The sequence below is a fragment of the Podarcis filfolensis genome (genome assembly GCF_964270895.1).
Source record: "Podarcis filfolensis genome assembly, chromosome: 5".
NCBI lineage: Eukaryota > Metazoa > Chordata > Lepidosauria > Squamata > Lacertidae > Podarcis > Podarcis filfolensis.
This window is the reverse complement of record NC_139608.1, coordinates 19,663,638-19,679,222: the sequence shown is the minus strand read 5'-3', so window position 1 is coordinate 19,679,222 and position 15,585 is coordinate 19,663,638. Positions and strand designations below refer to the sequence as shown.

Genomic DNA, 15,585 nt, shown 5'->3' with positions numbered 1-15,585 from the left:
AGAGGACACGTAACTACAATTTGCAGAGTTCCCTGGGATGAGGGATTGACTGTTAAACCATTTTGGGAATTGTAGCTTTGTAAAGATGCGGGTGGCGCTGTGGGTTAAACCACAGAGCCTAGGACTTGCCGATCAGAAGGTTGCCAGTTCGAATCCCCACGACAGGGTGAGCTCCTGTTGCTCGATCCCTGCTCCTGCCAACCTAGCAGTTTGAAAGCACGTCAAAGTGCAAGTAGATAAATAGGTACCGCTCTGGCGGGAAGGTAAACGGCGTTTCCGTGCGCTGCTCTGGTTCGCCAGAAGCGGCTTAGTCATGCTGGCCACATGACCCAGAAGCTGTACGCCGGCTCCCTCGGCCAATAAAGCGAGATGAGCACCGCAACCCCAGAGTCGGTCACGACTGGACCTAATGGTCAGGGGTCCCTTTACCTTTAAAGAAGCAAGGGGTCTCCTTTCCATTCTCAGTATCCTTAACAAACTGTGCTTCCAAGGATTCTGTTTAAAGTGGTATGTTACTGCCTAAGTTCTACTCAGAGTCGACTCAGTGAAATCAATGAACCTAAGTTAACAATGTCCATTGCCCTCAATGGGTCTCTAGCGTTGAATGCAGCCCAGTAGTCAGTCTAAAATAAAAAAAAACCCAACTCCCCATCAGCTGGACTATTTCAATAGGAAGGCTGCTGAGTTTTTGGAGACTGAACTTGCAAACGTTTAGGAGGAGAGGAGAATTATTAAAAAGTAGATCAATGGCCTGTGAAACAACCTTGCAGTGTATAAACATATAAATATTTGGCCAGCAGACTTGTAAACCTGTTATAATAGCTAGCGCTAACTTGTCTTTAGATGAGTTGGCCAGCTTCCTCAACTGTTGTTTAGCTGCCAAAGTTCATAGCGTAAACCCCAAGCTTCCAATATGCAGGTGCAACAGTTGGCTTTTTAATGGATCGGAAAAACCCCATGACCCCTGCTACCACATAGTGAAAAATAAAACCAACATTGTTGGGCCATAAGTGTGTGTACACTTCCTTTTTTAAAAAAAAAGTTATTTAAAAAATGCATAGAACAATTTTCTAGTAGCCCTCTAGTGGTGGTCTTCTGTGGACCTCTGGTGGTCCTCTGTGGACCTTTGCTGCAGCCATAAGGCTGCTTTTCTGCCTGCCATTTTATGATGATGCTAATTATGCCAGTGTCTGTGCTCTCATTAGCTACTGTGCTAACTGTGTGATTTCTTCACCCACACAGGTATGTCCAAAGTCCATTTTGGGGGCCTAAACCGGCCCCTTGGCCGGTTTTATCCAGCCCCTGTGGCAGTTCATTTACTGGGGCCACACAAACAAAGCTTCAATCCTAAGAAAAGGTCAGCAACTTTGGTCGGCCCTCACACATGTTCACTTCATCAAATCTGGCCCTCTTTGAAAAAAGTTTGGGCACCCCTGGGTCTACTGCTTGCACTTGCATCATCCTCACAATTTAATTAGTCTTTTTCTTCTCCCTGAGTCTTCCCATGAGCCACTCTAATTGTAGGTAAAACATGAGTAACTTAAGTATTACGGCCGCAGATCTTATGCATAGATGTGATGCAACCAAAAGATGAATTGCACTGATGCACAAGTACGGTAGTTGCAAATCACTACATGCAGCACTTGAGCTGAAAATTGCACACTCTCTTTCAATCTCTACAAACTGATGCAAGTGTGATGGCCTCAGATAGGGACAGATAGATCAGTCTGTTTCTGGTTTCTGTCACACATTGATCTGCAATTTAAAACCACGGAGTTGTCTCTCCTTCCCTCATGCACCCCAAAAATCAACTTCAGAGGGTCCCCCAATGTCTAACCTCATATGTGCCCACTCAGCCACTTCAATCTGCAGCAATGGCGCTGTTCTAGATGCCACCCAATATTTGCTCCACACTTGTAAGAAATCATTCCTTTAGTTTCACCTACACTTTGGAACTCCCTGTCATTGACATCAGGCAGGTCCCTTTACATCTATTCCTTTCAGCATCTGCTTAAAACATTTTTTGTTTAGGCAAGCCTATCCTGACACACAGGGACGCGGGTGGCGCTGTGGGTAATACCTCAGCGCGTAGGACTTGCCGATCGTCAGGTCGGCGGTTCGAATCCCCGCGGCGGGGTGCGCTCCCGTTGCTCGGTCCCAGCGCCTGCCCACCTAGCAGTTCGAAAGCACCCCCGGGTGCAAGTAGATAAATAGGGACCGCTTACTAGCGGGAAGGTAAACGGCATTTCCGTGTGCTGCGCTGGTTCGCCAGATGCAGCTTGTCACGCTGGCCACGTGACCCGGAAGTGTCTTCGGACAGCGCTGGCCCCCGGCCTCTTAAGTGAGATGGGCGCACAACCCTAGAGTCGGACACGACTGGCCCGTACGGGCAGGGGTACCTTTACCTTTACCTTTATCCTGACTCACAGATGTTGACATGTTTAATCTCTTTTTCATTTACTGCTGGTTTTATTTTTGAAATGTTTTTAACTACTTGTTCTTAAGTTTTTATTGATAGTCATAATATTTCTTGTAAACTGCTTAGAGGCTTTGCTACAATCAAGTGGTGTGTATATGTTGTGTTGAATAAACAAAAAAAGGGGGGTGACAGGGGAAGGGAGGTGGGAATTCTGTTGCACAAGTGGAACAACAGTGTTGGATACAACACAGACACACGCAACACCTTATTTTCTGTATCTTTTTACATAACATGCATTTAAAATAAATGTATTTATATGCTTTTTATCCCAATGTATGCAATTTCATATGCATTTTTGGCATGTTTTATGAGCCAGGGACTGTTATCGCAAAGTTCTAAAAATCCTGGAAACTGAAAGTGCATTCCAGTTTAGGTATTTAATCCAGGAAATGTGAATCAGCTCAGTTTGCTTTTAAAAATGTGTTCCAGACTAAAGCATCCCTAGCTTCAGAGCCATAGATCTGGATTTCGGCATGCGACCTTAGTCAATATTTGTCCTTTAAACTACTGCATGCAGTGTGCAGGAAATCGGTAGATTTTACACTGAGACTTGCACATGTATCAGGCTCTGTGAAGTAACACTTGACTCACCGACGGATGGATAACATGTTATGTGGTATTGCTTTTTAACATACAAATGTGTATTTGAAAAAAAAATTTGTTTTAAACAAAAACTGGCCAGTGCAATGTCCAGATGGTGAAATTAGCTCCTGCAGCAAACTTGGAAGATGAAGGAAATTGATTTGTTGAGGACTTTACTTGTAGAATGTTGTGCTTGGTGATAGTCCTGGTTCCGCCTTTAGCCTATGCATTTCATTCCTTCCATAGACACAATCACAGTGCTCACACACCATAAAGGTGATGCTATCAGTTTAGAAAAACCTTAAGGTTTTCAGAAGTACAAATAATATTTAGAAAGAAACTTTGAAGGGTTGGGAGTGGGCAAAAGCAGCATGTGAGGATTGGGCATGTTAGTGGCTGCATAGAACTGAAGGTTAGTGATGTATGGAAGTGAGAGCTGGACCATAAAGAAGGCTGATCGTCGAAGAATTGATGCTTTTGAATTATGGTGCTGGAGGAGACTCTTGAGAGTCCCATGGACTGCAAGAAGATCAAACCTATCCATTCTTAAGGAAATCAGCCCTGAGTGCTCACTGGAAGGACAGATCGTGAAGCTGAGGCTCCAATACTTTGGCCACCTCATGAGAAGAGAAGACTCCCTGGAAAAGACCCTGATGTTGGGAAAGATGGAGGGCACAAGGAGAAGGGGACGACAGAGGACGAGATGGTTGGATAGTGTCTTCGAAGCTACAAACATGAGTCTGACCAAACTGCGGGAGGCAGTGGTAGACAGAAGTGCCTGGCGTGCTCTGGTCCATGGGGTCACGAAGAGTCGGACACGACTAAACGACTAAACAACAACAACAAGAACTGAAGGTGGGGGTAAAAGAATGGGGGAAAACAGGGACCACCTTTTGTTGCAGGTGCCACTCATTCTTACTAACATGAGAAATGGCGAGTGTCTTCTTTCTATCAATGCCAGCTTGATAAAGAAGGAGGGGACTTCTGGTGGTCGGCAGTTGACAAATTCATTTTGGGCTTTGGGAGTGATTTGTGGCTACTCTGAGCATGGACTGCTGTTGGGAGTAATGTAGAAACTTCCATGCGAAAGCTTCATGGATAGCTCCATTGGTTAGAGTGTGGTGCTGATAATGCCAAGGTTGCAGGTTCGATCCTTGCATGGGGCAGCTGCATATTCCTGCTAATTCAAAAGTGATCTTCAGGGTCTCTTCCAACTCTATGATTTTATGATACGCACCAAGCATGCCATTCTGGCTGAAAATATTCTGTTCACCACAGTTTTTGTTGGCTATTGATGTCTGCCGCTGTCAAACCTTACAGATTTTTTAAATGCTTGACTGGTATTTCTTGATTTTTATTATTTTAATTGTATTTTTGTTTTGCATATTGTTCTTTTATGATGCCTCTTCTTTTGCTTCCTTCTGTAATGGTTTCGCCTCTAAGCGACTGGATGCTGCTACATCTAGATTTATATTTTATTTTGACAGTGTCCGAGATTATCCTTACACAGCTGTCTCCACATCTTTCTCTGAATTCTCCCCCCACTGCAGGAAAACAGCTTCATAAAACAGCAGTGCAGATGGAAGCATCTTCAGTAGCATGTAATAGATTGGATGAAAAACAAAATCTAATGAGAGAGCCCCCTGAGGTTCCTTTTCTGTTACAGCAGCACTTGTGGCAAAGTGAAAATGAATATACCAGCTTATTAAGTTCAGCCACTGTGCTCTTAAAGTTATTGATTTTTCCCTCATGTTGCAGTTCGTTTGCCGCTGCGCTCTTTTTGAGACAGAAAAGCTATATACCAGATGCATAGTGCGCCATACGTTTCAAAGGATGGTTCTTGGAAACATTAAGTTAGCAGTCGGTATCTATGGGCAATCACTAATGAATTCTGCTAATGGTGATGCTCCTCAAAATCACTAGGCTGTAATTGCTTCAGATTAGACAGCGTGGCACCAGTTTCCAACTCTAATAAACAAAGTATGAATTAAAACCTATTGTTGCTTAGGCTGAATCCGTAGAGGGAACTGGGTATTTGCAGTTAGTTAGTTAGTTAGTTAGTTAGTTAGTTAGTTAGTTAGTAGAATGGATCAGACCAAAGGCCCATCTAGTCCAACATAGCTCAGTAGGTATAGCATGACATTCTTAATCTCAGGGCTGTGGGTTCAAGCCCCAACTTGGGCAAAAGTTTCTTGCATTGCAGCGGGTTAGACTAGATGACCCTTGGAATCCCTTCCAACTCTGTACATATGTATGATTCTATGATCCTATTCTTACAGTAGCCAACCAGATACCTGTGGGAAAAACACAAGCAGGCTTTTTTCTGGCTCCCAGTACGTTTCCGAGCACAATTCAAAGTGTTGGTGCTGACCTTTAAAGCCCTAAACAGCCTCGGTCCTGTATATCTGAAGGAGCGTCTCCACCTCCATCATTCTGCCCGGATGCTGAGGTCCAACACTGAGGGCCTTCTGGTGGTTCCCTCATTGCGAGAAGCAAAGCTACAGGGAACCAGGCAAAGGGCCTTCTTGGTAGTGGCACCCACCCTGTGGAACGCCCTCCCATCACATGTCAAAGAGATAAACAACTACCTGACATTTAGAAGACATCTGAAGGCAGCCCTGTCGGAAATTCAAGCCCATATCAGCAGAAACTGGCAACAATCCCAGGCACCCGGCTTGATTCCCTGTTGACCTCCCTGGCTGCATTCCCCAGCAAGCGCAGGCTAGGTCTCGATCGGCGATTCTTCTCAAACGTGAGAAGAACACACACCCTCTTTCCTGCCCCCCCCCCGGCAGGGGAAAGAGATAGACAGAAACGTATTTACATGCTTTTATTTCTGTCTTTGCAGCGTTACAAAAAACATGACTGCTCTCTTCAAACTCCAGCAGTGTAGTCACAAACACTTCCTGCACTTCCTGGACAGGAACAAACGGAAGATCTCATATTACACTCTGAGCTAATTCCAGTGCTTCACACTGTGACTTGACTGCCCCTCCGTTTCCCACGGGCAGTCCCAACATTCCCATCATGTTTACTTTTCAAGCTAGGACTTGCTTCAATATCGTAACAAGTTTTTTATGTGTGACATTTTAATGTATATGTATTTACTGTATTTAATGTCTTTGTTGGAAGCCGCCCAGAGTGGCTGGGGAAACCCAGCCAGATGGGCGGGGTACAAATAATATATTATTATTATTATTATTATTATCATCATCATCATCATCATCATCATCATAAAATTCAGAACCGTGGTTGGCTTAGGCAAGAATTTCCAATCTGAAAGTACAGCATGGAGTGCCATGGTCAAGTTATCTCTCTCCCAAAGGGGCCATAGCTGGTGAACCAGCTAGAGATGGGCCTCAAATGACAGTTGAATCCAGGAGTAATCTCAAGCTATGGACCTGCTCCTTCCAGAGTAGTGCAACCCCATCCATAGCAAGCCATCTTCCCACTTCCTGGACTCAAGAACTTGGAACAAATGATGACTTCTTGCATTGAGTCAGATTGTTATAAGATGTGTGGTGTTTGTTGTGTATTCTGTTGCTTCTGTGGCTCATACACTGCCTTGTGTATAGCAGTGTAGAAAGACAGTAGACAAATTAAAGGCGAAAATGAACTGAAATAACACTTGTGCCAGGATCACCTAGTGACTAGTCTGAGACAATATTCAACATGTATTCTCTATTTGAAACAAATCAAAATATCATTGGTGCTTTATCTCCTTGTCTCAAATTATAGCATTGAGTGCTGAAAATGTTGGATTAACTTTAAAGTTCTGTTTACAGGAATCTGGTCTGCTGTCAGCGGTTTGACGATAATTGTTCTGGTTGTGTGTTTTTTTCAGGCTCAAAAAAATGAGAGGGAGTCTATCAGGCAAAAACTGGCGCTTGGAAGTTTCTTTGATGATGGCCCAGGAATTTATACCAGCTGTAGTAAAAGTGGAAAGCCAAGCCTTTCTTCTCGGTGAGTGAAAATGGCACGGTGAACATTTATCATTTTAATAGCTTCCATGTGGCATAATATCATAGAGTTATGCCGCGTGGCATAATATCATAAAGTCCAGGCTTTTGAGACTGTGACACTATCTTCAGTGTTCTGTCCGTTCATGATTTAACTACAAAGAGAAACCCCTCAACTGTCTGAGCTTCTAAGCTTCTCATCTTCTATCTCCGCCCCCCCCCCCGGCATCTGTTTGTCCAACAGTACCGTGCATTTCCAATGTTGTGTGTGAATGTCATGCTTGCTTCCATTTCTGTGACTGTCAGTCATTTTCTCAGAACTTCATTCTGTGTGCCTTTCAAACATGTTGGGAAAAAGTATGGTTTAATATACTATTCCATAAGCCATCTCAAACTCAGCCAAGGTGAGGATATAAATATTTAAAGAAACGTCAGTAACATCTGTAATGAATAATTTCTTCAACTGCTTTAAAGATTTTAAAAGCGCTCAGCACATTAAGTCTGGATACTGTTTGAATTATCAGTGTTACTTAAAAGCCTTTTGAAGTCTACACTGAGTTACACACTGCACTTAACTGAGTTTATTTGGCTATTCCAGTGGCTAGTCATGATGCTTTTCGTTTGTTAAAGTCATATATTTAGTGACGTCTCGCTTTTTGTACTATTGTATGATTGTTTGCCTTTGGCTAAGCCAGGCATAGGCAACTCAGCCCTCCAGATGTTTAGGGACTAGAGCTCCCATCATCCCTGACCACTGGTCCTGTTAGCTAGGGATGATGGGAGTTGTAGTCCCAAAAAGTTGTAGACCGAGTTTGCCTATGCATGGGCTAAGCAATAAAGGTTTGGATTTAGTGGGAGATTTCAAATGTATTACAAAGAAATACAAATAATTTTATGAAGCAGCACTGCCTCCCTTCAGACATCTGAACTCAAGGACATAAATTTGAGTACAGCCACCCAAACCCCCAGTCTTACACTGGCATATAATTGTATATTCTTTGAGAAGCTATGAAGGCCCTTTATACTTTGTAAGAAATCCAGTCTCTTGCCTCTGTTGTAAAATTCTGAATACTGCACGCTTAACACGGACAAATGCCACAGCAGCTGTAAATGCTTTAATGGTAACCAAACTTTTATATAGGCATGATAAATAAAAGTGTGTGAATGGTCAGTCCTGATGAAAATTTATTTTCAACATAAATGTAGAAACCAAAGAACATTTGTGCATGCTGTGGTGAGCTGTTATTGCCTGTGGGAGACTCATCAAAATATACATTCTCCAGTTTATCACTGGAAAAAGGATTTTGTGGCTCCTGGTTATTTAAACAAGCAATGCATTATCTGGAAGGATAAAGGACAAGAGTTCTTTCAACATCCCATTCTCCATTTTGAGGCCCAAACAAGAGTCCACAATCCCTTGTTTATAATAATAAGAATTGGACTAAGGGTGCCTCCCCACCTCAAATATTTGGGGTACTCAGCTCTCTACTTTTGTTTGAGGACACAAGCTGAGTTAAAGTGGCATTTTGGGGGGGGGGGGTAAAAATTGTATTAATCACCAACCACACTGCACATGGCCACAACCACCACAGAAAACCTTCATGTTTCAAGCACCTAATTTTGTTACCTTCCAGTAGTACTAGTTGTAATAGCTCCTCAACGGTGGTATAGTGATAATTTTTTGAAGTATAGGGACTCACCTTGACAGCCCTGCCTCCCTGCCTCCCTTTGAAGCCACACCTTCCAAGGGCACTCCAAAATCACAGGCTGGGGAGACCCCTGTTCATATCTATGTTCAGTCATGATGATTCCTGGGTGACTTTGGGCCTGTCACTCCCTAAGCCTGCCCTACCTAACAAAGGTATATCGTATTTACGGGACCGCCTCTCCTGGTATGCCCCACAGAGGACCTTAAGGTCCATGAATAATCACAGTTTAGAGGTCCAGGGCCCTAAGGAAGTCAGATTATCCTCCACCAGGGCCAGGGCCTTCTCAGTGATGGCTCCAACCTGGTGGAATGCTCTGTCCCATGAGACCAGGGCCCTGCAGGATTTATCTTCCTTCTGCAGGGCCTGTAAGACAGAGCTATTCCACCTGGCTTTCAATTTGAACTTAGCCTGACCTTTTATTCCCCTTCCTTCCCTCCCCCTCCCCTTTTTATGAAGATTACCCACTCTGGGATCCCACAGCTAATTCTTCCCTGGTCTCCTCGCTGGCCCAAATAGGACTAATTTAGCTAGCTAGCCCTGGAGATAATCTAATGTTTATTGGATGGATTTTCCCCCTAATTTGTTTTTTGAATTCTGAATTTTTTGTTATTTACGTTTTATACTGTATTTTATGCTGTGTTTTGTTGCATCAATTAAGTGTTTTAAATTTGTTGTTAGCTGCCCTGAGCCCGGTTTTCTGAACTGGGAAGGGCGGGGTATAAATAAAAATTAATTCTTATTATTATGTGCCAGGCCATATTTGTCCCACTCCACAAGCTTGAACACGGTCAAATACTGCTCTGTTAGGGACCCCTTGGGACCCCTTCCTCTTCTGTGGCGTAGGTTCATGGTAGAGCAGGAAACATGGCACGTGGATGTCTCATGCAAGCAGACACAAGTTCACACATGCAAATGCCCTGACTGCTTCACTGATTAGGCTTTTCTTTGCACCCCAAAGCCACATTCATCGATCCCCTGCAAGGGTACGGGTTCAGGCAAAATAGTCTCTGAATGGCACAGCCTGGCACTTTCAGAGTTCCCAGGAAGGGTCTGTTTTTCACGCACAGGAACCCAAAAGTCAGATTTCCTTGAGGAGGCAAGGGCAGCCAAGTATGGACTTCCTGCCCCAGCACTGATTAAAAGTCATCTGTTGTTATTCTTCCTCTGATTTTCAAGGTTCTTTGGAAAACAAAGAACAAGAAGGCCTGGTTCTTACTCTGGCTACCTTTTAATAGAAAGTTTAACAACAAGAGTCAGGAAGGAAAAGAAAAAAATAAAACTTCAGCTCATATTAATAGTACAGTAGCCATCAGTACCTCCATCTCAATTTAAGCATACAAGTCAATATACATAGCCTGATAGATATTGAAGACTGGCCCTGATTCTGATCATATGTATGGCTACTGGGACATAAGTCCTACCATATTAAACAAACTCACTGCCTAGTTGATGTGCATGGGATGGGAACTTACAGCATACTCCTATGCATGGCTACTCAGGAAAAAATCCTATTCAGTGGTACTTGCTCTCAGGCAAGTCTCTCTAGGACTGCAGCGTTTGTCTCCTAGTTTTCTCTCTCTGAACTCCTCAACATTTTCCCTATAACGTGTGTGCTGGTATTAAGAACAGAGGTTATGACTCACAAAGGAGTAAGGAGTTAATCTATTTCCCTTTGCAAACAATGCTAGAATAAAGCAAAGGAACAATATATGTTATCACACCCTTCCCCGGGTAGCTATAATTTATGCTTCAGGCCTTAAACCCATTGAATGTCTTGTGCAGCAGAAAAAGACATGGCGTAAAAATGTAAGTATGCAATTATTCATTATATATTGCATATTAATAATGCATCCAAGGAGCCATTAAAGTAAATGGAAAATAATATTTTACTGTCCATTTCCACTGAAGAGTAATACAAGATTAAATCTCCTGGGGATGGGGGTGCAAAATAGGAATAGCATGAATCAAAGCTCATGTTTATTAGTTACACATGTCTTGTCTGCCTGGTGATATGTTTTGTTTACCATCATATTTCAAGTTCTTAATGAAATAACAAATTAGGAATGGTTCTTCTGTGAATCGCAGCCGCTGTATGGATATTCCATATCTGTCCAGAGGAGGAAAAAACCCATATGCTTCTGTATTGTCTACAGAGTCTCGGTGGCTATAAATCACAGTTAGCATTTTTATGGCTTGACATTACACAGCTTAGGAATTTTGTCAAGGGAGATGGCTGAATAGAAGTCCAGATGGCCAGAAGCATAACATCACCACAATCACAATAAACACCTTTATGGAAGAATTGTTTCTGACTAGAGAGACCAGCCAAATGCATCATCGAAAGAACGCTTTAAAAAATAATCTCTTCTCCCTGCCTTGTGCACAAGTTAATATAATACTTTAGCAGGAGCTCTCTGTATGCACAAATAACTGGATGATTGGTGAATTTTAAATTTAATCCTTTAATGTGCATGTGGCTTCCATTACAACCCATTCCTTATTTATGATAAAAGGATGCCCAAAGTTGCAAGCAAGTGCTACAGGCCACCTTGTGGCTGAGATCATGTTCGATTTTGGAATAAAGGAACCATTATGTACATTATACCAGTAAATAGGTTGTTAAAGTATTGCCTGCTGATTTAAGCGAGCACAGAGGGCCAAAGGCACTGCTATTCAGCTTTGGACAATCCACTGGCGCTGGGTGGTTTCTGTTGTTGTTTTTCTTCCTTTCTTTATAATGTGTTTTATTGCTTTTTAACATATAATAAACACAGTTTAAAAACACAGTAAACACCAACCATGTCAGCTTGTCTGTCATTTCTTGAGAAAAGGCGTAACAGCAGCTTAAAACTAGAACCACGATTTTGTTTTTGTTGTTTAGTCGTTTAGTCGTGTCCGACTCTTCATGACCCCATGGACCAGAGCACGCCAGGCACTCCTGTCTTCCACTGCCTCCCGCAGTTTGGTCAAACTCATGCTGGTAGCTTCGAGAACACTATCCAACCATCTCGTCCTCTGTCGTCCCCTTCTCCTTGTGCCCTCCATCTTTCCCAACATCAGGGTCTTTTCCAGGGAGTCTTCTCTTCTCATGAGGGGGCCAAAGTATTGGAGCCTGAGCTTCAGCATCTCTCCTTCCAGTGAGCACTCAGGGCTGATTTCCTTCAGAATGGATACGTTTGATCTTCTTGCAGTCTATGGGACTCTGAAGAGTCTCCTCCAGCACCGTAATTCCAAAGCATCAATTCTTCGGCGATCAGCCTTCTTTATGGTCCAGCTCTCACTTCCATACAGAACCACAACTTAGAACCAGTTTAAAATGTGTATTGAAAACTCTGCAAAGTGGCTGTCCAACGAGGCCTTACAAATAGCGGGGGAGAGAAGGCAAGCAAAATGCGAGGGAGATAGTGAAAGATACAGGAAATTGAATGCAGATTTCCAAAGAATAGCAAGGAGAGACAAGAAGGCCTTCTTAAACGAGCAATGCAAAGAAATAGAGGAAAACAACAGAATGGGAAGAACCAGAGATCTGTTCAAGAAAATCGGAAATATGAAAGGAACATTTCATACAAAGATTACCATAATAAAGGACAAAAGTGGTAAGGACCTAACAGAAGCAGAAGACATCAAGAAGAGGTGGCAAGAATACAGAGAGGAATTATACCAGAAAGATATGGATGTCTCGTACACCCCAGGTAGTGTGATTGCTGACCTTGAGCCAGACATCCTGGAGAGTGAAGTCAAATGGGCCTTAGAAAGCACTGCAAATAACAAGGCCAGTGGAAGTGATGGTATTCCAGCTGAACTATTTAAAATTTTAAAAGATGATGCTGTTAAGGTACTACACTCAATATGCCAGCAAGTTTGGAAAACTCAGCAGTGGCCAGAGGATTGGAGAAGATCAGTCTACATCCCAATCCCAAAGAAGGGCAGTGCCAAAGAATGCTCCAACTACCACACAATTGCACTCATTTCACACGCTAGCAAGGTTATGCTTAAAATTCTACAAGGAAGGCTCAAGCAGTATGTGGACCGAGAACTCCCAGAAGTGCAAGCTGGATTTAGAAGAGGCAGAGGAACCAGAGACCAAATTGCAAACATGCGCTGGATTATGGAGAAAGCTAGAGAGTTCCAGAAAGACATCTACTTCTGCTTCATTGACTATGCAAAAGCCTTTGACTGTGTCGACCACAGCAAACTATGGCAAGTTCTTAAAGAAATGGGAGTGCCTGATCACCTCATCTGTCTCCTGAGAAGCTACAGTTAGAACTGGATATGGAACAACTGATTGGTTCAAAATTGGGAAAGGAGTACGACAAGGCTGTATAATGTCTCCCTGCTTATTTAACTTATATGCAGAATTCATCATGCGAAAGGCTGGGCTGGATGAATCCGAAGCCGGAATTAAGATTGCCGTAAGAAATATCAACAACCTTAGATATGCAGATGACACAACCTTGATGGCAGAAAGTGAGGAGGAATTAAAGAACCTTTTATTGAGGGTGAAAGAGGAGAGCGCAAAATATGGTCTGAAGCTCAACATCAAAAAAACGAATATCATGGCCACTGGTCCCATCACCTCCTGGCAAATAGAAGGGGAAGAAATGGAGGCAGTAAGAGATTTTACTTTCTTGGGCTCCATGATCACTGCAGATGGTGACAGCAGTCACGAAATTAAAAGACGCCTGCTTCTTGGGAGAAAAGCAATGACAAACCTAGACAGCATCTTAAAAAGTAGAGACACCACCTTGCCAACAAAGGTCCGTATAGTTAAAGCTATGGTTTTCCCAGTAGGGTTTGAAAATGGTATAGGTGCAATATACTCTGAACAGAAAGCAAAATTAATTGTAAATAATGTGGTAACAGAAGAGTTCAAGATTGAAAAAGGGACACGACAGGGGTGCCCTATTTCCCCATTACTTTTTATATCGGTCCTGGAGGTTTTGCTTAATATGATCAGGAGGGACCAGTTGGTTAAAGGGATTCAGGTCGGAGTTAAACAATACAAATTGAGAGCATTTGCAGATGACCTGGTACTTACATTACAGGAGCCAGAAGCTAGTACGAAAAGAGTTTTGGAAATAATCCAAGAGTTTGGTCAATTGGCAGGATTTAAATTGAATAAGTTAAAGACTAAGGTATTGGAGAAAAATTTAACACAGACTGAAAAAGAAAGGTTTCAGAATGAGACGGGGTTGACTGTAGTTAAAAAAGTGAAATATCTGGGTGTGAATATGACAGCCAAGAATGTGAATTTATTTAAAGACAATTATGAAAAAACTTGGACAGAAGTGAAAAAAGACCTAGAGACATGGTCAAACTTGAAGCTTTCCTTGTTAGGTCGAATTGCAGTTATAAAAATGAATGTATTGCCAAGAATGTTGTTTTTGTTTCAAGCATTGCAGATAATGGATAAAATGGACTGTTTCAAGAAGTGGCAGAAAGATATATCTAAATTTGTCTGGCAGGGCAAGAAGCCCAGAATAAAATTTAAGATATTAACGGATTCAAAGGAAAGAGGGGGGTTTGCCCTGCCAGACTTTAAATTGTACTATGAAGCGGCAGCTTTCTGCTGGCTTAAAGAATGGCTGCTTCTTGAAAACACAGACATTTTGGATTTGGAAGGATTTAATAACATTTTTGGGTGGCATGCATATTTGTGGTATGACAAGGTTAAAGCGCATAAAAGTTTCAAAAACCATATTGTCAGAAAAGCACTGCTGAATGTCTGGGTTAGATATAAGGACTTGTTGGAAAATAAGACTCCAAGATGGTTATCACCAATGGAAGCTAAGGCAGTTAAAAAGCTAAATATGGAGTCGAAATGGCCAAGATATTGGGAAATCTTGGAAAAGGAAGGGGATAAACTGAGATTGCAGAGTTTCGAAAAACTAAAAGAGAAGGTGAGAGATTGGTTACATTACCATCAAATAAATGAAGTGTTTAAATTAGACAGAAAAATAGGTTTCCAGGTGGAAAAGTCAAAACTAGAGACTGAACTGTTAGAATCCAGCACTAAGAACTTGTCAAAAATGTATAATCTGCTGCTGAAATGGAACACACAAGATGAAACGGTTAAATCAACTATGATTACATGGGCTCAGGACATTGGTCATAACATCATGTTTGTTGACTGGGAAAAGTTGTGGACCACTGGGTTGAAGTTTACGGCGTGTAACGCCTTAAGAGAAAACATAATGAAAATGATTTATAGGTGGTACATAACCCCAGTCAAACTTGCAAAGATCTACCATTTGCCTGATAATAAATGTTGGAAATGTAAGGAAAAGGAAGGCACATTCTTTCACCTCTGGTGGACATGCCCGAAGATTAAGGCATTCTGGGAAATGATTTATAATGAACTGAAAAAGGTATTTAAATATACTTTCCCCAAGAAACCAGAGGCCTTTCTCTTGGGTATTGTCGGCCAGGGGGTGCTAAAGACAGATACAACCTTCTTTATGTATGCTACAACAGCAGCTAGAATACTCATCGCAAAGTACTGGAAGACACAGGATCTACCCACACTGGAAGAATGGCAGATGAAGGTGATGGACTATATGAGCCTGGCAGAGATGACGAGCAGAATCCGAGACCAGGGAAGAGAAGCGGCGGAAGAAGAATGGAAAAAGTTTAAGGACTATTTAAAGAAATATTATAAAATTGGAGACAGTTAGAATGATGTTGGACTAAAATAAATGGTTACTATTAGTAATGATTATGACAAAGAGAATAAGGGTGATTAGCATAAATTTATAATAAAATAAGGTAAGATTTCGCTGAAAAACTGTAAGAATTTGGAATACAGGAACGGGAAGTAAGAGGAGGTCGAGGAAGAAAGGTTTAGAAATTGGGTTAT

General features: G+C 42.2%; 1 protein-coding gene across 16 annotated transcripts in view; it reads left to right on the top strand.

The window, feature by feature from the left end:
• LOC310762364 (schwannomin-interacting protein 1) overlaps positions 1-15,585 on the top strand; it is a 388,732-nt gene that overhangs the window by 357,556 nt on the left and 15,591 nt on the right. For all 16 annotated transcript variants that reach the window (XM_083613315.1, XM_083613307.1, XM_083613317.1 and 13 more), the window contains one exon: positions 6,906-7,024. In XM_083613315.1, the coding sequence (XP_083469441.1) occupies positions 6,906-7,024 (119 nt within the window). The remainder of the gene's footprint in view (positions 1-6,905; positions 7,025-15,585) is intronic.